Raw genomic sequence first — 23,966 nt, 5'->3', positions numbered from 1 at the left:
GGTGCGCTGCTGGCGCTGCCTTTCCCCGCCTTCCCTGGAAGGCTTTTACCGGGATGTAGTGCTGGGTAAGGCTCCAACACAGGCGATCCCCCGAGCAGAGCGCTCACCCCACGGCCGGCAGCACCCGCGGGGCCGCCGGGCAGCAGCGTCAGCGGAAGGAGCCGGAAGGAGCCGCCGCCTCCGCAGCGACCCCGGGAGGCGGCCGGAGGGGCCGGGAGAGGCGGGACCCGAGCGGGGAACGCGGGAGAGGTGGGACCTGAGCGGGGAAAAGCGGGACAGCTGGGACCTGCCGGGGGACGCGGGGGCCGAGCGGGGAAAAGCGGGACAGGCGGGTCCCGCCTGCGCTCCTGCGGCCGCCCCGTGCCCGCGGAGCCGCGCCCCGGCCGCGCTGAGCCCCGCGGAGGCTCCGGTGGGTCCCGCAGCAGGAACGGGAGCCCCGCCGGGCACAGCCACAGCCGGCGCTTCCCCGGGTCAGTGGGCGGCAGCGCTGGGCTGGCTCCTGCGCCGAGTCCCGCCGGGAAAGAGCAGGTTTGGAGCTGGGGCAGGTCTGGCAGAAGTTAACAAAACCGCGCAGGTGCAGATACAGAGGCTGCCTCTAAAGCGTGGAGTGTTTTTAGTGTGAATGTGTATGATGGTCCAGCAGGGAACTACTAAGTTGATCGTGGGTCTGGAGCATCTCTCTTACGAGGAAGTTGAGGCTGAGGTTGAGAAGAGATGACTGAGAGGGGACCTTCTTAATGTGTATAAATATCAAAGGGAGGTGTCAGAGCATGGACCAGGCTCTGCTCCCTGGGGCCCAGCAATGGGACAGAGGCAGTGAGCAGGAACTGCCCAGGATGCTCCACCTGAACATGAGGAAGAGCTTCTTCACTGTGAGTGACCGAGCACTGTGGCAGATTGTCCAGAGAGGCTGTGGAGTGTTCCTCACTGGAGATATTCCAGAACTGTCTGGACACAATCCTGTGTGCTGTGCTCTGGGGTAACTCTGCCTGAGCAGGGAGGTGGGACCAGATGAGCCACTGTGGTCCCTTCCAGCCTGAACCTTGTCCAAGCACAAGCAGATAATAGCAAATTTAGCATAATCATTCAAGATGTTAATGCTGACACAGGAAATGGCCTTATTTCCTTTGAAGACCTTGATTTAGCATTGTAATTCTGTGCAGTCATGGTAACATTTGATATTTTTTCAGGGGAGGTTGTCTGTAACACAAACAAATTAGTAGCTCTTCCTAAAATATGCAGTGGCTGCCACTGAACTACTAACAGTAATATATTTGAGGATTCTGTAAAAGAGAGCATTGGAGCATTGCTACTTTATTGAACAGTGTCATCTGATTTTTATGTTCTGAAATACTGCTGGAGCAATGTTCAGACAGTGTCAGGGTACCACTAAAAGCTGTGTGGTTTTGGTTTTAGGTTGAATATCCTGACAAGCAACTTGTTGTCTTGGAGCGTGGTGGAGCTTCCATGATCACACCTTGCCACACCTTCTCAGAAACGATGTCCTGAGGTTCCCTTGCTGAGCAAAACTGTTACTGGATGCCTGCAAATGGAAGAGAATGGAATCCCTTCGTGGCAGCACTGCATAAGGGACTGTTTGAGCACTGCAGATGTTTCTCTCACCAGCACACCATGGTAGATTTAGCAGAGAAGGAGATGGATAACCCCACGTTTAGAAGTGACACTGTGCTGTCTGATGTTCACTTGCACTGCCCAAGCAAAAGACACCTCATGGTACGACTGAATGCAGTTGGACAGCCAGGTAATGGATGCTTACACTGACCAAGCTGTATTTTAACTGTACTCACATCTTTGTAATGGCTGAATTCTCCTCTAAGGGGTTGATATTAATAGTTACGTATTTTATTCCAGTTATAAGCAGAATCACCTCCTACTCAATCTTTAGAAAGAGGGCTAGCTGTGTTCTCCTCATGAAATTCACTCCAGAAATGAAAACTTGTGGGCAGCCTGTCTTAAAAATTTAACTTTAAGTTACTTTCTGGGAAAAAGTAACCAAATTTACTCACTTACAGGTTTAATTTTATGTATTTGTCCATTGAGCTATAGTGTCAATATAGCACTTTGGGAATCATGAGTTAAAAAAAAGGTGATGTTCCTTGAACACAAACAAAAGGTGAGAATCCAGGGGTTTTAAATAGTGTAACTTAAGTTTAAAATAAAAACTATCAGTAATTAATTTATGACGTTTAATTAAATGTTTATGTGATGGTTTGCCATCAATTCCAGAGGAGCCTAACAGCTTTCTTTGGGCTTTGTGGTGTTTTTTTGGTTTTGATTTTTTTTTTTTGTTGGTGAGGTTGTTGGGGTTTTTTTTTTGGGGGGGGGAGTGGTGCTTAAAAAAAAAGTCAACAAGAAAACTCAAAATAGCAATGGCTTTAACTGACACAGAATTTGAAGAGTCAAGGCTGTAGAGGTAATGAGTTGGCAAATGCCCCTGGCTGATTGCCAGCCTGTAGGTTGCGATAAAGTTGTCAAGGGAACTGCCCTTGGAGCTGCTGGCAAAATGTTCTGTACAAAAGTCCTGCTGTGACAGAAGAGTTAATTGTTTTTTCAAACCCAGTTGTGTCATAAAAAGAGTAACTTCTGCAACTGTTCTGGTGTATGACAATGTGAAAAATTATAAAAGTAGGCCTGACAAAGAAATGAATAATAATTTTGACCCTGTTCAGGTCAAAACCCAGGTAATTAGTGCCGTGGCGGGTTTTCATGCTGTTTGACATGTGTTTGCTGTGATTTTGCTTGGTGCAAAGAACCTTTCAACAGAAGGAAGTGACAGTGTGTTCTACCTACTGTGAATGAGCTCTGTCTGGGAAATTCCTCTGGTTATTGAGACAAGAATTGGATTGTAGTATGACAGCCTTTAATGCCATAATAATCTACCACTGCCATTTTGCTGTGTTTTAGGGAAGTTTATGGGGATTTAGTCTCTTCTCCAGTGAGTCAGTTTGACTTTCCACCTTTTGAATGCTGTAGAAATGTAGAGGATCAGAATGGACTTGGAGAACAAAAGCAATTCATTCACTGATGGCATCCTCTATTCAAATTAGTTTCATCTGGCCATCATGCAAACAGCGGAGACTTTAAATATTTCTCATTCTAGGACAGGCACTGAAGATTTTATTAGATCTATCTAAAAATGGTCTCCCTAGAGAGGACCCTCAGTCAGATTTCAGTAGACCACCTCGGAATGTCTTGCCTACCAAAGAAACTGGAACAGAACTCCATAAATTGTGAAATTGTTGAAAGCAGTGGTGGCAAGCACTTTATCTCTTCCCTTTTGTTGGGAATGAAGATAGATGGAAGGAGTATGGAATGTTCATTCTTCCTCATGCATGGTATTCAGGCAGTACAGATTCCTATGATTAAAATTGCAAGGTCCATGTTTCAATAACTTAACATTTTAATAGATGCTGATGTCACTGAGTGTTGCAAAAGATTTTTAATTAATTGGTCATTGAGAATAGCTTAAGTCATTTAATCTCTTTGAATAATCAGTTTGAACACTTAAAAAAAATTACAAAAGTCTCAGCTTTGGCAAATGCCTCCTGTGCACTTATTTCTGCTCTCATATACTGAGCCTATTTCAAGGCTTGAAGTTGATTGAATTCCTAAAGACTTTCAAAGCAGTAAACAAAATTGCAACTTGCATTTTACTAGGACATGCTTGTTTCTTGCAAGATAGGAATCTTAACCAAAAGAAACTAATTCGAACTTCTATTAATTCTGCTTTCAACTTGGTTTGAACTTGTGTGAACAGAGCAAGTTTTGGAGGATGTAAGAAACCCTCTGCCCATAGTTAAAATAAATGTTACTAAATCAGATGAATATGCACGTCGTGACTGCAGATGCTGAGTCAGTCAGTGGACTGTGAAAGTGCTTCATTTATTTCTACTGACAGAACTTAAAAACAGAAGTATTTCTTCATAGCAAATAAAACTATATTTCAAGTTACTTATATAATTTTTTATTCTATAGATTTTTAATACATGTAATGCATACCAAAATCTCATGCTTGTGGAAGTTGTGCATAGATTCTGCCTCATCTGGTGTTTAACCTTTCCCCCCACACTGTGTTCTTACAGTATTCCTGTCATATTTCAAACTCCTTTGGAGCACAGAAGATTTGGCATCTGGGAAACACATGAGAGAAATTACTGCAGGAAGAGAACACCAGTGCAGAAAAGGAGATGAACTGTGTGACAAGGACAAGAGTAACATAAAAAAAGAAGAAGAATTAAATAGTGAAGGAGTAGAAGCTCTGCTAGATGATGATGGAGACTTGGAAGTGGTCAGAAGGCCTCAAAGTGCCTCTGGTTTGGAAGCAGAGGATCTTTTGAGGGATATAGTGTGCCCTGTAATTCTGATGAAAGGGAAAGAAGATGCTTTTGAAGATGAAGAGCCGGAGTGCACTTGCAGTGATTTTGTTAAAATAGGTAAATAATAAGCTTTCCGTCAAGGAGAAATGGGGCAAATATGTTTCTGTAAAACAAAAGAAAAACAGGCTTTCTTTAGAAATGGAACAGCAGTTTGTTAAGTGAAAGAAAATAATGAACGTAATACTGTGAGATTGCAAATAAAAATGTACATTTTTTCTCTGGAAGTGATTTGGGCAGTCGTATACCATGGGAAACTCAGGGCTCCTTAATTAGACTGGGTGTTTGGCATTATCTAGCATTATTCTATAGAATGAAGAGTGTTTAGTTCTATATTTGAAAGGGAAGCATAACCTTAGTTTCAAACTTACCCCTGTGGAACTTGATTTGAACAATTTTGAGATAATTATTTCTGCTCTGCTCTCATTTCCACAGAACACACTATGGCAACCCCCTTAGAAGACGTTGGTAAACAAGTACGTGTTCTGCCTTGTAGCATCTTGATTTGCATGGAATGTGCTTCGGAACTGCCTGAGTTTTAACTGCTTCCCTTGTCCCCAGGTCTGGCGTGCTGCCTTCCTTCTGGCTGATTACATTTTCTTTAAAAGGGACACATTCAGGTGTTGCTCTGTGCTGGAGCTTGGAGGTGGCACTGGGATTTCCAGCATTATCATGGGAACAGTTGCCAAGAGAGTTTATTGCACGGGTAAGGCAGTTATTTTCAGTTACAGCTAATCATTTTTTATTAATGTTTATCAAGTTGTGTTATTTACTGAAAAATAACAGGAACTTTCTCAAGGGGCTGAGAAAGCACAAGAGTTTAAAAGCAAGAGATGTTGCTGTGAACTCAAGATAGGGTGTCCAGATTAAAATAGGTAGTGTAGAGATCTAACTTCTTTCTTTCTTCAAGGATTGCTCAGAGCTTGGAACTGAAAGACAAAAGGAAGAAGGAATCTAGGGAAGCAGTCATCAGTGGACAGAGTTGCTCTGAATTTTCCTTAATCTCATGGGCTTGAGAGAAACTTCAAGTATAGTCTGAGAGGCATACATGGCCCATACAAAATGTTCTTGTTTTTGATATCATTATCACTTCTTTTCCAGATGTTGGTGAAGATCTTCTGGCCATGTGTGAGCAAAATGTTGCATTAAACAAACACCTGATGGAGTCAGGGGGTAAGTGCTGTATGGTCAGACTTTGACTCTTTACTTTAGCTCAGGTGCTGTCTGAAAGGCCATTTGGGACTGATGTGATTCTTCTTCACCCACAGGAGGGGAAGTTAAAGTGAAAGAACTGGATTGGCTGAAAGATGAATTCTGCACTGGTAGGTGCTTATAATGGTTCCTTTTAGATTGGGCTTGGTGTTTGGTTTTACATATTCAAAAGCCTCTCTTGAGCCTCAAAAAAAAATCCTGGTTAATGATAATATTTGATACTGCCAGTTGAAAAGGTTTTATGTTTATTAGACTTGCAAATAAAGATTCTTTTAATGAAGAATAATTTTTTAAAAGCATGATAAGATACGAAGAATAATCAAAACTTATATAAAGATATATCTGGGGTTTTGTTTAAAGGAGTACTTGCTTTAATGTATTTAAAGCTGTGATCTTGCTACAGGGTTGTGAATTCTGAAGTGAAGGAAAACTTTTGCTTGTCAGTCAGCCTTGGGAGGGTTGGACATAACAGAGAAAGCAGGGGACTGAGGGAACTTCAGAGAATGAACAGAGCAAGGTTTTGATTTCCCTTTAGTGGCGTGCTCTGTTTATGGAGCAGCAGATGCCCACAGGAGCTAAGAAGTTCCTTTTCTCCAGTAATTTGAGACATTTAATCATGTACACCAAAGCCATATTTTTTCTTACAGATCGTGAAGCTCCTTATAGCTGGTCTGAAGAAGAGATTGCTGATTTGCTTGATCACTGTTCTGTGATAATGGCAGCTGATGGTAGGAAAAGATAAACAGTATGCTTTTAAATCAAACACTCAAGCATTATGAGTAATAATTTAAACAAACCTAACTTGTTTTTAAAATCTAATAGGTCAGATCCTTACCTAATTTGCCAAAGCTCTGCCTTAAGTGTTCCTGTCTGTATTTTTCTTTTCTAAACACTTGTATTTACATTCTGAATTAGCAATGGGAGAACAGATGTTGCAAGCTACTAGCTCTTCCTTTTCTTTGGTGTGTTAATTCTTTGTGGCTAAATAAATTGCTGGACACAATCACAAGTAACTGATGAATCAGGAGAGTTGTGTTGTCCTATCATTGTCTTGTATTATGTAACTTCTGTGCAAATAATAATAAATAGGTTTGAGATTTTCTATAATGTGAATAGCAATTTCAGATGCTGCACTTTCCCATGGAGTCTTTGGATATCACTTTTCTGCTTTTTTTCTTGCTTAAGTGAAGGATTTTAAAATGACAGGCTAGCTTATCTGTATAGGAAAACCATTGTTCTTTTGATCTGTAGATCTATATATAGATGTACAGATTTCTTGCTAAAGGAGAATTGATTTTAGTTAAGATATTGAAAGGAGTTGCAAGACTGCTTTCAAAGGACATCTGGTTATAAGGGTAAATTAATTATGGCCTGGTTGGGGTTTTTATAAGAAAAAAGGCTCTATACTCTCTGATATCATGGGGGTTTTTCAGCTTTATAGTCAGATTATTTCCAGACTGAGAGAATTCTTGTTAAAGCTTGTAAATTCTGACAATTGATTCCCATTCTGATGAGAGAAAGCTTAAAGTAAGCCTGACATAAATAGCAGAGGTGGATACTCTTGCAGGGTCAGTTGTTGCCATTAAAAACATACTTTGCACTTAGATAAGATAGTGACTTGTTTGATTAATCAAACTAAGGTGTGTTGTTGTTTCATAATGGAGACTTAAGTAAAGTACACCCTTAATTATACATATGCTCCTGGTCTTGTTTCTTGTAGTGTTCTATGATGATGACCTGACAGATGCCTTGTTCAGAACTCTGTATAGACTCACACACAACTTGAAAAATTCTTGCACAGTTTACTTAGCACTAGAAAAGAGGTAAGTATTACCAAGAACTTAAAATAAAAAGCACTAAAAACTTTGTGTGTTTTGATTAAAGGTTGGCTTCAAATTTTCATTTTATCAGTTGACCACAGGCTGCAGTATATGCTCAGGACAAGTATTTTTTTTTCCTACATGCCTAATTTTTATCAGTTCAGAATTTGAGTTTCACAAGAGTTTGCCTTTTGTTGTCCTACCTTTCCCTCACCTGAGATAAAGGATAAATAGGTAGCCAGATTGATGTATTCCATAATGCCTGACAACATTTGCTATATATTTTTGAGGTCACAGAGTGAAATGAAGTGGTTTAGAATTAGGATTCATATTTCCCAGCTTGAGAAACTCTAGAACAGTTTCTCTTGTTTGCTTTCAAGGAATCATTGAATGTTTTTAAGTAATTGTGTGTTAGAGTACATTCATAAGCTGATACACAAATAGGCTTTGCTTAAATCTCTGGAGATAGGTAAGCAGTAACTCCTCCTGTGGTTTGTTGCCAGGTGTTTGTCCAGGAAGCTAAGCCAGTAATTCTGTTGTGGCAAAGTGCCTTAAAATCAATGGAAAGATTCACTCAAGAGTTACTGTGTATTGATGCTGACATAACATCTTTTCTGCTTTTCAGGAGCGGGGGGGGGGGTGTACATTTTTTTGGCTGTTGGGAGTTAATTATGCTGAGAAGACCCATTTTTTCATTAGCTGAGGGAAGTTACACACCTATTTAAGAAGCCAGCATAGGAGAGATGTTCTAAATGAAATACTCTTTTGCCAGGCTGAACTTCACTTTAAGACATATGGACGTTACATGTGAGGCCTACAGTCACTTTAGAAGTACTCTAAATGATTTGGAGAACCTTCAAGATGGAAAAATGAAATATACAGTGGAGCCCATTAAGCTTGATTTCTGCCAGTTCCTTGTTTATGAGCGAATTGAGCAGTTGGTAAGTGGCATTCATGAAAATAAATGTAATATGTCAGGCTAATCACCTCACATTAGTTATCAGCTGTTTATGTAGCATGAAGTAAGAAGAGGAGAATAAACATTATCTTTTATCTCCATTTAGCTTTCTTGATTTAAAGTGATCCTTCTTTGTGCTTACATAATCTGTACTAGATTGACATGTCCTGGTTTTGACTAGGACAGAGTTGATTTTCTATCACCAGTAGCAGAGTGGCTGAGATTTCACTCAGTTCCTCAAAGGGTAAGAGACATTTACTTTGTAAAATGCCATTTTTGTGATTGAACTGGAAAATGTTCAATATCTCTTCTCATTTATTTTCTTGTAGGAAAAATTCATTTCACAGTTTTAGTAATTCCTTTCCCAGTTCAGAGTTCAGGAAATAAAGTTTTAATGTCTATGAAGAAGTCAATTAGCTGTAAACTTCTGTTATTGAGAAACATCCAGATGTAATATTTCTGGTTATCTAATTACCTCACGAGCACTTAAGGTTCTCTTTCTCCCTTTTTTCCAGATTATCTGCCCTTAGGATTATTATACAGGGTAGCTAACAGCTTGCTGACGTCTAGAACAATCCAATCTAACTGATATTTTTAGACAACTTTCAAATCTTGTACAGGATTGCAAATCTGGTACCAAGAAACTATGTTGCTGTAGTCAACTATTGCTGTGTGTATGCATAGTGAGATTGCAGGGGCCACAGTTACTTCATCAGATTGATTTATTTTACTTAATGTTGATACCTCCAGGCATAAAACGTGTAAAACGTGTTTAAAAGTTTTACAAGTACACAAAAGTAACCTGGATTATACCTACATGTGTAAACTCATTCCCTGGCTGCCTTGAGGAAGGCTGCTGATCCTTGAAATCTTTTTAATCTTTTCTTGAAATGCATTTTTAAAATGCCTGTGTTTTTATTTATCATTAAGTCTATTGCCACAACTGGAAGATATCATGGTGAAGAGTACGTGATAGTCTGCGTAATTATCCTTTTTGGAGCAGACAAAGTGTGTATTAATATATTCTAAAGAAACTAATTGATTAAGGATTTTTCATCCTTGTTGTTTATAAGGTTGAGAAGGGAGGTGTTTATATAGGCCATGTGTTTGTGAGACTCTGATTCCTCAGTAAATTATCTCTTCAGCTGTTTTTTTACCAGCATTATTGAAACCATTTGTCAACACAGGCTAAGAAAACGAGCAGGATTATCAGACAAAATAGTGCAGAAGATCATGCAGATCAGTGCAATCACAGAATACTCTGAGTTGGAAGGGACCCACAAGGATCATTGAATCCAACTCCTAAGTGAATGGCCCCACACAGGGATTGAACCAGCAACCTTGGCATTATTAGCACCATTCTCTGACCAACTGAGCTAATTTCAAACTATTTTGAAACAAATTCTTTTGTACTAACTGTGCATTTTCTTAAAAATCATGCTACAAGAATGAAGCAATCAGCTATATTGCTCTGTTTCAAAGATAATTTGGTAGTTGTTCCAGGAGACTACATAGATGGATTTGGTATCCATCCATGGATGGATACCATCTGTAGGTGGAGGTATAGGGTATGTCTTAAAATTTGTCTTACAGTGAGCATTTGAACTTTTTCATAATTGCAGCCTACTGATGTGAGAAAATACCTGTATGTATTCTTTCTGCTCCTACAGGAATTGTGGAAGATCATGGCCGAACACCTAACGTGACAGGCCCATGAGAAAATAGAAGATCTTTACCTTAGGAGAAGGGCTGTTTTGATGTTCTGTTAAGATAAGGATTTTCATCCCAAGAAAAGCATCTTCTGGTGGAATTGTGTTCTCAGAAAGTATTGCAATGCAGTTTTGCTTTACTTTTTTTGGTTTTGGCACTTGGTTTCTTGGACTTGTGCACTTGGACGTGATTTCTTTGTTGTTTCCGAGTACCTGCTGGATGCCAGACAGTGGCAGTGACATGGTGACTTGCTCTTTGGGATTGCTGACTTCATTTTTAGAGCCTGGCAAAGAAGTATGTAACCTTTTCCATGTGGCTGATTTGCAGATGTGCATTTCCCTTTTTAGTTTACAGAACATGGACATTTCTCAGTCTCATCCCTGTTTCACATTATTTGTATTTATGGACACTTGTGAAACAGCTTCTGGACAAGACTTGTTTGTCATGAGTGAAATTTTCCTTAAGCAATTTGTTTATGAAACTTGGTCCTTAATTCTCAGTTTGTCCTGTCTGGGTCACTCTAGTATAGGGCCACTGTCTGAACTGAAAGGAGACAAGATGCATTTTGTTTGAGCCTCTAAAAATACTCCACAGAGGTTTTGGAGTATAGGAGGTCAACCCTATATTGCCCTGCAGGAATTTTAAGCTATTCTGTCCTAGGCAGGTTGAGGGTGAGAAGGTACCACATGAAGTGAGATGTTCCAGCTCTTGAAATATTTGGAATTCTACCCTCAGCATATACATGGGAGGGTGGGGAGAATGTCTTGTCCACACAAAAGGGGGCCTCCAATAACTTACTTTTGGATTAAAGTAAAACATATTTATTAAATCTCTCCTGTGTTATTAATGAAACCATTAAGTACAAGCTTGTACTTCTCTAAATGTTATGTGCACTGTTGTGTTTATATCACTTTGCCATATGTACACTGCCATGAGAATCCTTGTGCCCACTGGATTCCTCAGCACTAGGAGAGTGTCAGTGATGAAGCTGTTCCAGCCTGGGACTCGTGGGAGTGTGCAGACATTCATTAGAAGCATCTGACTGATTTCTTGAAAGCCCGTTTTACATTTGGTGTAGGTCAGTTATTTCATGACCTGCTTATGTGTGTGAAGACCTATTTCCTGTGTTCTGTAATGGGATGAAAGGTTATTATATGATGATGGCCATTCCCTGTGAGTACAGACAAAGTAAAAATTACATTATGTTAGCACCTGTCTGCCTAGATTAATACAAAACTTCTCTCTCAGAACCCTCATTTGAACTTCAAAGATAAAAAACTCAATTTTAATCCAAAGATTCCCAAACTAGTGTCCGTTTGTTTGTTATGTAATGTTATTAACTTTGGTACATTCAGCTATTTTTGAATGCTTATTTCAGTGATTTTTTGAAGGCTGTAGCAAGAAATCAGTTTGAACTGATGTGAAATAGTGTGTGCAGTTAAGATTTTTTTCTCACATGGGATTTCTCAAAGTCTTTGGAATTATCAACAGAAACTCACCTGCAAGTCCTTCATTTCTGTGAAGGAAGAGAAAGTAGGCACTTAATTTAAAACTTATGAATATTTCTACTTGGCTGTGGAGATTAAGTTGGAAAGTTTTCATTTGGAAAACTGACTTTCTCTTTTGCTAAATAAAGTCATCAGGCAGTTGGGAGCATTTCTGGATCTGGTTGGCAAATCCAGTGGTCATCCAGATGGATCATTTTCTGGAGAGAGGAACACAGAGGAGGTGAAGGGGAACCTGTGGAACCCTTGCAGTGCACTTAGTTCTGATGAAAGGGAAGAGTGTCCAAATATTCTTGGTAATGGATAGACTCATGATCTTCCAGGAGGAATCTGGCTTGAAGCAAACTGATTGTCACTTTTGTCACTGCCATATGGTGAAAAAACAAATGCCTTTTCTCAGTCCCCATCCCCGTCCCGCTTTTATCTCTCTGAAGAGAAGCAAAAATGACACAATTATAGATACTGATCAGGAGAAGAACTTGAACTTTTATGCAACATCTCAATAAGCATTACAAACTAATTGCATTAATTTCTTTTAAATCTCTGTTGATGTGAAACTTTGAGAGTCGCTTTGTTGTGAACATCTGTGTGTCCTTTTGCAGTAGAAAAATGTTGAAGACATTCCCTCGATGGGGTAGATTCTGTGTATTTATCATTGCTGGGTGTTCTCAAGTGTAGGTGGCTATTTGTAGGCCATCCTTGTAGCTCCATCTGCTGTACCAACACTTTGAGTCAAAACATTTTACAGTTTGTTCAACACCCTCTTCCTTTCTAGTTTAACAGTATTGTATTTTGGAGTAGCAGCTTAGGTTGCATGCGTGGTTCTGTACTTCTCACCTAGACTTGCAGATGAAGGTACAGTGGAAATAATCCTGAAAAGAAGGTGGTGTTTAATTGGCTGCTTTCTGACAGTAGCTTCAGGAGGCTGCCTCCAGCAGTTTGGGGTTTTCAGGTAACATTCTAGGAAAAAATGGACATACTTTGTGTGTGTGGTAGGGACTTCTCATTCCTTAGAAGATGAGGACTTAAATTGGATCTCAAGGTTTTATAGCAGATAACTATTGTGAGATTGTCTGTTCTTTAACTCCACCATTTGTGGACTTCCACATCTACCAGTAGTTCCACTCCTTTTCTGTTTTCACCAGGGAATTAAGGGCTTTGCCCCTGGCAGATGCATTTCTGGGTTTTGTTTTGTTTGCTTTGTTTTTTCATTCTGATAAACAACATCTTAAAACTTGGAGAAATAATTTTGTGTGTCTGAGATTTCTACTTACTGAGCTTATTTTATGTTCCAGTTGTATATTTCCCCCTTCCATAGTGTTGGTGATAGCAATTTTGCAATCTGAATTCTGATGTTTTTGATTCCAAGGAGCCCCAATTGCAAGTGTACTTTTTCATTGGTTCAATGAGACCTAATTCAGCTGACTGCTGTGATCCAGTCGGGGCCATCAGTGGGGATCTGTTGCTGGGGGTATAAAGAGAGAGCAGACCAGCTCTTTTGATGGCAATGGATATCTGGGTCCACTTTGGAGTTATGTGTAACTGTGCTCTCAATACACGTGGCAGTGCAGGGTGTGTTAGCAAAGCTGATTTACCTCAGTCCTGTGCCTGAGACCACATTACCTGGACACAGACTGCCAGGAGTGTGAAAGCCAAGAGCTGCTGCTGATTTTAAACAGTTACTGGTGCTGAATATTGGGTAGGGGAAACCGAAGACTGCTTCTGAAAAGTGGGTGCTGAATTCCTGTCTGTCTGCTTGTTCTGACATGTCAAGGATAGCTGCCTGTCTCATAAGCTTGTAGAGATTTTTCAATCTGCAAGTAAATTGAGAATTATTCACTTAATGCTTAGCAACTTGTCTTTAAAATGCAGTTCATCTCCTGAGTCTGATCATGGTGTTTGTAACCTGAACACTTTGGAGGTTCAAGTGAAGGAGGATTTGAAAATGAGCTACTTCTTGCTGCCAGGCTGTCATGCTGTGACATAGTTCCAGAGGTTTGTGTTCTCTGACAGACTTCATCCTGCTGTTGTTCCACTCATCCTGACCTTTTTTGTGTGTCCTTTGCATCTGTGCTGGAAGTTGGTGCATTAACAGAATAAAGGTTCCTCTTGAGAAATAACTGCCTCTTTACGCTGCCAGCAGTGCAGTCAGCTGTGTCAGTACAGCACATTGCCTCAGAGAAAGTTTCTCCCAGCAGATGGCACATGGAATTTCTTTAACAATACCAGCACCTAAAGGCAGTAACAAAATATCTACATGTATATATGTGTGTGTTTGTTTACACATTGCCCAGGCCAGCCCCACTGGTGTGAGCAAGAGGAGATGCAAAGGAACATCCCTAGCCTGCTAGCAGGGTGAGTGTATTCTCTAAGCTTTTTGAGCAAATATTCAAAGGGAATACTCATCAGTACTATCAATACTACAATACTATCGTTGTATCACTCGATAGTGATATGTAAGATGTTAATAATAGTTAGAGACATAACGTAAACAAAACTCCTGCCTCAAAGTTGAGTAAAAATACATGTAATAAATCAGGCAAGAAAGCTGACAGGGAGCTGAACAGAAGATAGCATGAAAAAAGTAAAGTTTGCTGCTCTGTAACAGCCCTGCTCAGTTCTTGTTCAATGGGATGTCAGTAGCAGGTTTACATTGTAGAATGATCAGAAGGGGCTCCAAGAAATTATCTGCTCTGTATTCCTCTCAAAGTAGAATTATATTCATCTGAGAATCTTGATGACTGTCTTGCTTCTTATCAAAGGCTCTCATCATAGAGATCCTATATTTCTCCCAGTAATCTGTTCTAGTGCTTCCTTATCCTTTATGATACAAATGGCTTACTGCCATCTGAATGGCTAAACTGCTGCCTCTCTTGCGATTTTGGACCATTAAACCTTTCTTACTGTAATAAACGGACAGACATAAGGGTTCTGGGCACGGTAAGTGGAAATGAGGAGGCGTAGATGGCCTAGTCTCAAGTGGTATGTGCAGGGACAGAAGGATCCCATAACACCATCTGCAAATTGATGGTGTTGCAGCTCAAAAGAACAGCTCTGGCCACTCCAAGCCCACAGCATTCCTGCCTTGCTTTTGTCCTCTCCAGCTCTCCTGTCCAGTGGCCTTCAGCTACTCTGCCACAATATCTGCTCCAGGATACTCCCTGGAGCCTTCAATGGAGGTAACTGGGGACTGAGCAGGGTCTGACAGCTCCCCTCTCTTGTGACTAAGTGTGCATCCCTTATGGATCGCAGTGCAGGAGTTCTCTGAAGTCACCTGGACAGGGAGAGGGGAGGGAGGTGTTCGTTTCAGAAGCACTTGTTGGCCTTCTGTAGACAGGCCTTAGGTTTTGAAGAAAACCAAGACTGTGAATGAGACATGGAATTCTGTAAGATGAGAGTCCTGGTGGGGTTCAACATGCTTGCCGTGGGTTCTGTTGGGGATGAGATACATAATAATTATTATTGGGTTGGAGTTTCAAGGGCAGCATTGTGTCTGCTGTAGCAGAACCAAGCAGCAACGGAGCAGAAGGGCTCGTTAGGGAATTGAGCTGCTTCAATACACTACCATCCACAACAAAAACGTGTTTTGGCTAAGTCTGGCTTAGGTGTTGGTGAAGATTTGAGTTTTAAATTTGGAGTTTGACATTATACTAGTTTTAATTTTAATTTCTAATCAGAGTTAGAAGACCAAATCACTTTCCCAGTAGCTGCCTTTGCTAAATTTAAGTATGTCCCAAGTGGCAGCAGGTAAATACGAGGCAATAAGGAAAGGACAGTGGGTCTTCGTGGAGCTGTAACAGTGCAGGCACGGATTCCAATCGCGGTTAGGAAAGAGGCTCCGCTGCGCTTCTCGCGGATGCGCGATGGATGGAGGAAACAGGCTCCGCTGCCCTTGTCGAGGGTGCGCGGTGGCCCAGGGAGCTGCGGGACGCGGGGAAGGCGGGGAGGAGGGCGGGCAGCCCCAGGCCGGAGGGTCCCTCAGAGGCCCGTGCCCCGCCGGCCCGGGGCCCGTCCCCGCTCTCCCTGAGGGTCCCTGCCCGGCCCCGCCCCTCCCGGCGGGGGCGAGCCCCGGCCGCGCTCTCCTATTGGCCGCGGCGGGCGCGGGGCCGCGGGCGGCGGCGCTGATTGGCTGCGCGGCGCAGGGCGGGCGGGGCGCGGCGGGGCCGGGTGGCGGCGGGGCCGGCGGGAGCGTGGCCGGCCCAGCTCAGCCCAGCCCAGCTCAGCCCGGCCCGGCCCAGCTCAGCCCGGCCCAGCCCAGCCCAGCCCAGCCCAGCCCGGCGCGGCCGCCGCAGGACGCGCAGCCCCGCACTTCCCGGTGAGCGCCCGAACCGCGCGGGGCCGCTGCCTTCGCCGCTCGTCGCTCCCGCGCGGCAGCGGGACTCTCCGCGGGCTCCGTCTCCCGCCGCCTCCATCCCCGCAGGCGGCGGTGCCCACGTTGCCGGAGCAGCCCCGCGTCCCCCCCGCCGCTCGCTGATGCCCTTCCGCCGGGTCCCCGGCCCAGCGCACCCTGCGGGGAGCGGGGCGGCACTGGGCCGTGACCGCGGGGCTTCTGCCGGCGGGCGGGGGTTGCGGGGGCTGGTGCCGTCCTTGCTGCTCGGGGGACCCTGCCCCGCCGGAGCTGAGCGTGGGGCTGGACCCCGGCGGGGCCCGGCGCCGTCCCCGTGGACCCTGGGGACCGCGGAGCGCAGGAGGGTTCGTCGTTCCCCGCCGTTCGGCCGCACCGGGAGGCGGGTTTGCGATGCTCTGTGCCCCGGCAGCGGCACCCCGACGGGCGGGTGGGCCCCGGCACGGACCTGCAGCGAGAAGAGGGGGGAAAAGGGAACGCGAGGGCACAAAACCCGTGAGAAAACTGCTGCGTACCGCGGGGAGAACGGTGCTGGCTTTGCGTGGAGGGCTCCCCTGGCTGAGGTGTTGCAGGCAGCTGAGTAATGGTGTTAGTGGAGGCCTGGTGCTGCACTTCAGCTGAGGTTCAGCTGGGCTTTTCAGTTTCCTGTTCTCCGGCTGGTGCTGGTGATGCAAAACCCAAGCCAATATCTCATGCTTTGGTTTGATACATGCTTAGCGTCACTTCCCTTACCGTCATGTGTGCTTAAAGTAGCGCGGGGCTGTTCAGCCAGAGCTTTGCCTTTGCCTAGCTGGGCTTTTACCTCTGTGATTCTCCATCTCTGTTTATAAAATAGAGAAGGGAATGATATGCAAAGAAACCGAACTATTGTGAGAGGTTTCCAAGTAATTTTGTAATCAGTAATGAATGTTCAGGCTTACAACTACTGGATTTTGCCCTACAGGTCAAAGGCACAGTTGATGGGTATGGGCTCTTAAAACTGTCTTTGCTCTTACAGTTTGAAGCAAGGAATTTGGTAAAGGCTGAAAGTCAACTGGTATAAAAGGAGGGTAATAGTAGGGTTACCTTCTGGAAGCTCTACACTAAGGAAATTACCTATTGAATCCTGTTATAATCTGGTTATTGTGTTATAAATTTAATTGGCAGTTTTTCAGTTCTTGTTGCATTGGTTTTTTATTGTAATTGTTTTTTCTGTAGTGTGAGTATTGGGCAAGTTGTGTCTGGGGGCAGTTTGTCTTCTCTGACTGGAGTTACAAATGCAGACTTAGGGGTCAGTGATTTAAATGCTGGATCACAGCTCACCATACATGTGCACAGCATATGCAAAGAAGGATAATATCTGGATTTCGTAGTGCTTCTCATCCTTAGTGTTTAAAGCACTCCTGAAACATCACTGGTCTGACTGTATGGATAGGGAAGCTGACAGAGATACAGGGAAGGAAAGCTGTTATTGCAAGTTATGTGCTGGGTAGCTTTTTGGACTGAAAATCTATGTTCAGGTCTTCTGTGTCTGCAGTCTGTGTGTGTGGTTCCTCCTGGACAACCTCAAGTGCAGAGGACAGTGATTCAGACATCTGCAGATAAATAGAGACCTGAGTCAGTGCAGTGTTATTAGACAAGGTGACCACTTGTAAAATACGTGTGGCAAAATGCAATAAAACTGTTCTATTAGTCTTTCATTAGGCCTTTAGTCTTCTGAGAAATGTCAGCCTTGGAGGCATACTGTACAGTGAGGCGTCTTGTGCATCCAGATACAAAGTAAACTCAAATAAGTGGATAAAATTGGATATTTATGCCCGGTGGCAGTAAGCAAGCACAGCATGCAAATAAACACCAAGCAAATCAGTAGGTGTCCTGCTGGCAGCTGTGCTGTCATTGGGAAAGGAGAACGTCCTAATCTGGATTTCTTCAGAAGCAGGGAGGAACTCAGATGCTTGCCAGCCATGTGTATGTGCATTCAAACCAGCTCTTGCTGCCTCTGCCAGCAGTTTGGGCGTCTCCAGGTGGTTCCCCTTGCCATGTCTGGGTGGTGTGGTGCTTAACAGCCAAGTTTGAGAGCAGTTTATCCAATGCCTTGTCTCCCTACAGGTGCAATGGGCAGCAGCCCAGCTGTAGCTGCCTGTGTGTGCAGGTGCAGCTGTACAGGCACCACTCCTGCTCTTGGTGGTGTAGAGTCTTCCTCTGGGTTTGTGCTCTGAGTGTTGGGCCTGAATTAAAACAGCTCAGGTGATGTTGTGATGTACCTCTACTACTGCTTGGCCTCATACATTCAGGGATTAATAGGTTCACAGGATTGGGAAGAGTTCACGTCTGGTCAAAGGCCAGTTGGATCTGCTTCTTGGCTTCTGAGCTTTGTTTCATGACTTCTAGGATTGAGAGTCCATTCCAGAAACACTGTTAAAATTTTTTATCAGTTTCAAGTACAAATTAAATTCCCTTCCTTTCTTATCCAAATGAAAACAGCTCATGGAAGTGCCTCAGAAAAGAGGGCTGTTAGTTGCACTGTGTGTATGTGCAATATGAACAGGGTAGCATGCACTGTTGTATCTCTGTTGTAAAGAGATACAGTTATATCTTTAAATCTTACTGGATTGGCTGTATACCAAGAGCTTTAAATCAAATGGGGACTCTTTGAACTTGGATGAATCTCCTTTGTTCTTGGCTTTGCCTTTGTGAGAGGGAGCAAGTAGGAGAAAGGAATAGATCTTGAGTAATTCTCAGATTTCATGTAAGACTTTTCTCATCATTATTGGTTTCAAATACCTTTTTATTCCTCCTTGTATGTTGCAACTTGTCCATCTGTGTGCACGACTTTTGTTCAAGCAGACTTTTCCAGTAGGGCCTTTTCTTCTTTTGCAGTTCTTTTTAAGCTCTTAAGAGTTTTTCAGGCATAGTGATAAGTCTGAATCAAATAGTGAGGTGTCTTATCCCATTTGAAAAAGTAGCATAAAAGAGCTGGATTCCATCAGAAGGAAAGCAGCTGGTGCTGACGTGTAGGGAGCTGTGAAAGTACAGGTAAGTAATGCGAAAATGACACATCAGGAGCACTGAAGCTTAAAGACCAAGAATCCACCACACAGATAATTATCACTGTGGGCCCATTGCCTATGGAAGGATAGATATGCTTTAAAAGTTATGTAACAGATTTGTCTTTCCAGAGGCTGAAAACACTCTATTCTTTTTGCTGATGGATCTGCTTTCAAATTTCCCTTCTTTATGTACAGAAGATGTTGCCTTAGGGGTCAGAGCTGCTACCAACTAAAAGTAGATAATTTTCCCAGCCACTGTTCTGTGGCTTGAAAACCACTTCTGTCCCCTCTTGGTTTTCTGAATGTTGCAATCTGTTTTATCAGATCATGGTCCTGTTGCCTGAAATGACAGCTATGGTCCAGGAAAATAGAGAACGTGCAATTTTCTTAGCCATATGGTGTTTGTGCAAAAATAACAGTATTCTGGGGCTTTTCCAAAGCATGCAAAGTGTCTAAAACAGAGAATATTGTTGTAAACTATTTCTGTGGCTTTCAGGCTCTCTTCTGATCTGTGGGAGTAGGGTTCTGTACTGCATCCTTGTATTAGATTGTCTTTCCTTTGACATAATATTTTACTCTTCCTTTTCCATATTTAGCCAGTGTTAGAAATTCAGCAGAAGAATGAGGTAGTAACCTTGCTTATGTGTTGCAGCTCTTGGCTGTATGGAAGAAGAAGCGTGACTCTCTTGCTGTCCAGTAAGAGGCACATCTACTTGCATCATGGAGAATAATTTCAGAGGGTATGGTTTTCTTTTTGAAAAGAAATCCCACTTTTTGCAGCGTGAAGTTTAGGGTCTCTTTTCCTAGTTTGTGAATTTGGAGTAATTTGCATTTTGTGTGTGACAGCTTCTATGGCCGTAAATTCTGCTGAGGAAATGGATGCATGTCCTAGCAAGGGCTGGACAGTCATGGAATTCTTTTATGGCACCAGCAAGGAGCTGACCTCACTAAGTGCCTTAGGGATAGCGCTGGGCACCTGCAGTGTCCAGGACACAGATCTGCCCTAGTGATGAACGTAACTTTTATAAAATGATAAAGCTGTGCTGTCCTGGCTGATGTGAGAAAGCACTGAAGTCACTCAACTAAAAGTACTGCCTTTAGTAAGTGAATGCTGTCAGCTTGAAGAAATGTGAACTTAGTTTTTCACAATTTAACAGTTCCCCTTTGTAATGCCTTCTGCCATTATTTCAGTGAACCTCTCTCAGTTTTTATGCAGGAAATAAAGTATTTGTGTAGATGAGTGCTTGTATTGTATCAAACTCCTCCTTTGGGCTCTGGCTGAAAGGCAGTGTACTATAACTTCTGTGGCAAGGTGCAAGGCACTTTAAAGGCAATAAAGCTTCAGACTTAGTGACTTTCCCATTTAGATTTTGTGATTTTTCCTGAAATGCAACTTGGTGTTGGCAGGTAGTGTTTACCTTCTTGTGACTCTTGTAAAAGTCTTGGCAGTTTAAACACTAACATCTAGTTCTGGTGTTTCAGGGGGATGTACTGCAGCTTGCTGAAGAATTCATGTAAAAAGTCAGTATGTCTCAAATGCACTCCAGGTGACAGGATGAAGTGCCAAACTTACTGCTTTAGCTGTGTAGCTGTAATTCCGAGAGTAGAAAAAACTTCTAAACCTGTCTCCAGCTTTCCCTTATCTCAAACATTTTAAAATATTCCTTATTCCAGAAGGAATTTCCCTTGCTGTCTCCAAACAAAGTTCAGTTTTAATTTTACAAATGAATATACATTGCTTTGCAGCTGTTGTACCCATATATAATTCTGTTTTACTTAGGAATTTTTTAGCAATGTCCTCAAAATGCCTGAAGTTTGAAACCTGGTATAGTTCCAGTACCTTGAAAATTGGCTGGATAACAGAAAAAATTGCCCAAAGAAATTGGGCAATCCTTACCTGGCACGTGCTTGGGGCTAATGTATTGGAATACACTAGTCCAGTTTAACCCTGGCCTGCTTGGGATATGACAACGTGCCTTTTCTAAGGTGTGGGCAGCTGCTGGGAACCCACACGAGGGTGACTGTTCTGGGAGTGCATCCCTGAGATGTCTTCCCAAGCAGAAAGCTGTTCCTTTGCCTCAGGAGGGGACTGCTGTTGTGGGAGAAACCTGTGTGTGCTTCCTTTGGTTTATAGTGCTTTTGTATTCTGTGTTGACTCCCTTAGGGTGCTTTTTGCTGGGTCAGTGGAGAGGTTTGGATTCAGGTTGCCGTGTCAGAGTCTGTTCCCCACAGACCGTGCTGCTGTCCCAGCTGTATGGGCTGTGTTGGGGAGCATGGATGATCCTGGAGTCAGGATCAGCGCGTCTCTCGCCCATTTCCTGTCATCTCTTCTGCCATCTGCACGTCACGAGCACCCGATTTCCTCTGCTGGAGTCTTTCAGCCTGCCCGCAGTGTCAGTGTGATGTGCTCTCCATTTCCACTGCTCTTCCCACACAGCTTCCCAGCCCTTGTGTTCATGGTGTCTCAGATCTGTTTTAAGAGCTCTTAGTCCTACCTGTGAGCTCTAAAAACAAATGCTTCTACCTGGAAGACCATTACTGCTCTGCAGGAGGCACGGCAGAACATCCGCTGTCCTGCTGGGTGAAGGAGCTGCTCGTGTGGAAAGGGAAGCTGGCAGGGGGACGGGGTGAGCTGAGGGAAGCAGTGGGAGAGGTGCTGCCCTGCCCATGGTGTCAGTGGACAGCTCAACCTGGAGTACTGTGGGTGGAATGTTTACAGGAAATGTGTCAATGTGTTACCCAAGAGCGCGGATTGCCAGCACGAGGTTTTCTTTCTAGTTGTTTGTTGGGGTATTGGGTTTTATTCAGGGCTTTTTTTTTTTTTCCCTCCCCTTGTAACTTTGGTTTCATCACTGGTTTCTCACAGAACAGAACAGTGGGTGTTATAGGAAAACACATAAATTAGTGATGATGTTTTCATGGTGTCCTATTTTTGATGTTTGGCTCAATTTTAAAGCATCCAGATTCCATCTGTAAGCCTTGCACTGGGCAAAGCACAGGGCAGAAAGTTCCTCATGGAAATTTCTTCCCCAGTGCTGGCTGATTTCATGCTGGGTTCATTGCCTGTGCTCTCAATGTTAAATCACCTCTTCCTCTTTCCTCCCTAGCAAATGAACAATCCTACAGATTTTTTTTTTTCACAAGACATGTCACCTCTTGTCCTTCCAGGCCTCTTCCTTTCTGAATAAGGTAGGGCAAGAATACAGGCTTCAGAAGCCACTGAGGAAAACAGGAAAAAAGATCAGTTTGCAGGGAAAGGAAAGAATAATATCCCTCATTTGTATTTGTAACTCATCAGGCTCAATGTTGATTAAAGACTTTGAACATCACCACAGCATGCCAATTTTGGCTTCCTCTTTCAGTGAAAGATGAAGTTTGCAGAGGTTCTTGGCAGCATCTCTTGACAGCAAACACAACTGAAATAAACTCATATGTTTTTAATTGGTCTGGCAGTAATACAGAAAAGTGCTTAAGTGACATAAATATCATGAAGATTAAGTATTTTAAATAAACTTGATGCAGTAATATTTTCTGTTTGTATTATGTTTCCTCCCAATTTGTCTGTCAGTCCTTCTCAAATAATGGGAACCAGCCATCTTGTTCTTCTCTGTTAACTCTCTTTCAACATCTGTCATGAATTACACATTTTTTGCAAGGTGCTTGCTTCATATTGATGTTGTGATGTTCACCAAAAAAAATTAGGGCACTGGGAGCAGGATGGAGGTAGTAAGTTTGTATTGAAGCATTTTTAACAGCTCTCACTGTATATATCTGATCATATAAATGATTGCCTTGGTGGGAATTAGAGAACATGACAGGTAGAAAAGCTGTTAGAAACCAAACCAAACTGCTCTGGACAGATTTCAGGCATGATGCTTCCTTCACAGCAACAGGCCAGAGGGTAATCCTGCCACGGGGTGCTGTGGGCAGGTCACAAGCTGTGACTTCTCCATCCTTAACAGCTGCATCACTTCAGGCAAAGCTGAGCACACTGACACTGATAGGCCCCCATGGCAGGTGTGAGGGGTGGGATTTACCTGTATGGACTGAGCTGCAGGTGTGAGGGATGGGATTTACCTGTATGGACCGAGCTGCAGGTGTGAGGGGTGGGATTTACCCGTATGGACTGAGCTGCAGGTGTGAGGGATGGGATTTACCTGTATGGACCGAGCTGCAGGTGTGAGGGATGGGATTTACCTGTATGGACCGAGCTGCAGGTGTGAGGGGTGGGATTTACCTGTATGGACTGAGCTGCAGGTGTGAGGGGTGGGATTTACCTCTACATGGACCAAGCTGCAGGTGTGAGGGATGGGATTTACCTCTACATGGACTGAGCTGCAGGTGTGAGGGATGGGATTTACCTCTACATGGACTGAGCTGCAGGTGTGAGGGATGGGATTTACCCAGTATGGACTGAGCTGCAGGTGTGAGGGATGGGATTTACCTCTACATGGACCAAGCTGCAGGTGTGAGGGATGGGATTTACCCAGTATGGACTGAGCTGCAGGTGTGAGGGATGGGATTTACCCAGTATGGACTGAGCTGCAGGTGTGAGGGATGGGATTTACCTCTACATGGACCGAGCTGCAGGTGTGAGGGATGGGATTTACCCGTATGGACTGAGCTGCAGGTGTGAGGGGTGGGATTTACCCGTATGGACTGAGCTGCAGGTGTGAGGGATGGGATTTACCCAGTATGGACTGAGCTGCCATTCACTGTCGTGTTCTCCCCTCTCAGTTCCAGTATAAAGCAAGCCTTGTTTTTTGCTCCACAGCTATTGCTGCAATGCAGCTTCCTGGAGAGAGAAATAGGATTACACAATCAGAGTGTGCTGGTGGAGGTAGGAAAGCAGAGGATGAGCTGGGCTCAGATGAACTCCACATTCCTTGTTTGCAGGGCGGTTTTACCAGGTAATGGATATACAGGGGAGCAAATCTTCTTTTGTTCTGTGCTTTGGGCAGTGGGTGTTGGAAGGGGCTGCTGGAGCATGATG

General features: G+C 43.4%; 2 protein-coding genes across 4 annotated transcripts in view; both read left to right on the top strand.

Moving 5' to 3' along the window:
• The first annotated feature begins 146 nt into the window (after nt 1-146).
• On the top strand, nt 147-13,443 carry METTL22 (methyltransferase like 22). 2 transcript variants are annotated; one of them, XM_039560499.1, is made up of 11 exons: nt 147-249; nt 1,417-1,762; nt 4,104-4,454; nt 4,830-4,870; nt 4,956-5,100; nt 5,496-5,567; nt 5,663-5,716; nt 6,254-6,334; nt 7,327-7,429; nt 8,199-8,367; nt 10,055-13,443. In XM_039560499.1, exons 2-11 carry the CDS (start codon nt 1,540-1,542, stop codon nt 10,088-10,090), a joined length of 1,275 nt encoding a protein of 424 aa, XP_039416433.1. In that variant the 5' UTR covers nt 147-249; nt 1,417-1,539; the 3' UTR covers nt 10,091-13,443. The 2 variants fall into 2 exon arrangements, with proteins under 2 accessions (XP_039416433.1, XP_010390495.2); XM_010392193.4 differs by lacking the exon at nt 147-249 and adding an exon at nt 427-528.
• A 2,404-nt stretch (nt 13,444-15,847) lies between these two features.
• Nucleotides 15,848-23,966, top strand: part of ABAT (4-aminobutyrate aminotransferase) — a 50,515-nt gene continuing 42,396 nt past the window's right edge. The window contains exon 1 of one of the 2 annotated variants that reach the window (XM_039560221.1): nt 15,848-15,914. The gene's annotated coding sequence lies outside the window, so the exon portion shown is untranslated. Of the gene's footprint in view, nt 15,915-23,622; nt 23,884-23,966 lie in introns of those variants that run through there. The other variant, XM_010392198.3, reaches the window with a different exon arrangement.

This window comes from Corvus cornix, chromosome 14 (assembly GCF_000738735.6).
Source record: "Corvus cornix cornix isolate S_Up_H32 chromosome 14, ASM73873v5, whole genome shotgun sequence".
Taxonomy (NCBI): Eukaryota; Metazoa; Chordata; class Aves; order Passeriformes; family Corvidae; genus Corvus; species Corvus cornix.
Note: the sequence above shows the minus strand (reverse complement) of the source record. Positions and strands in the feature narration are given on the sequence as shown.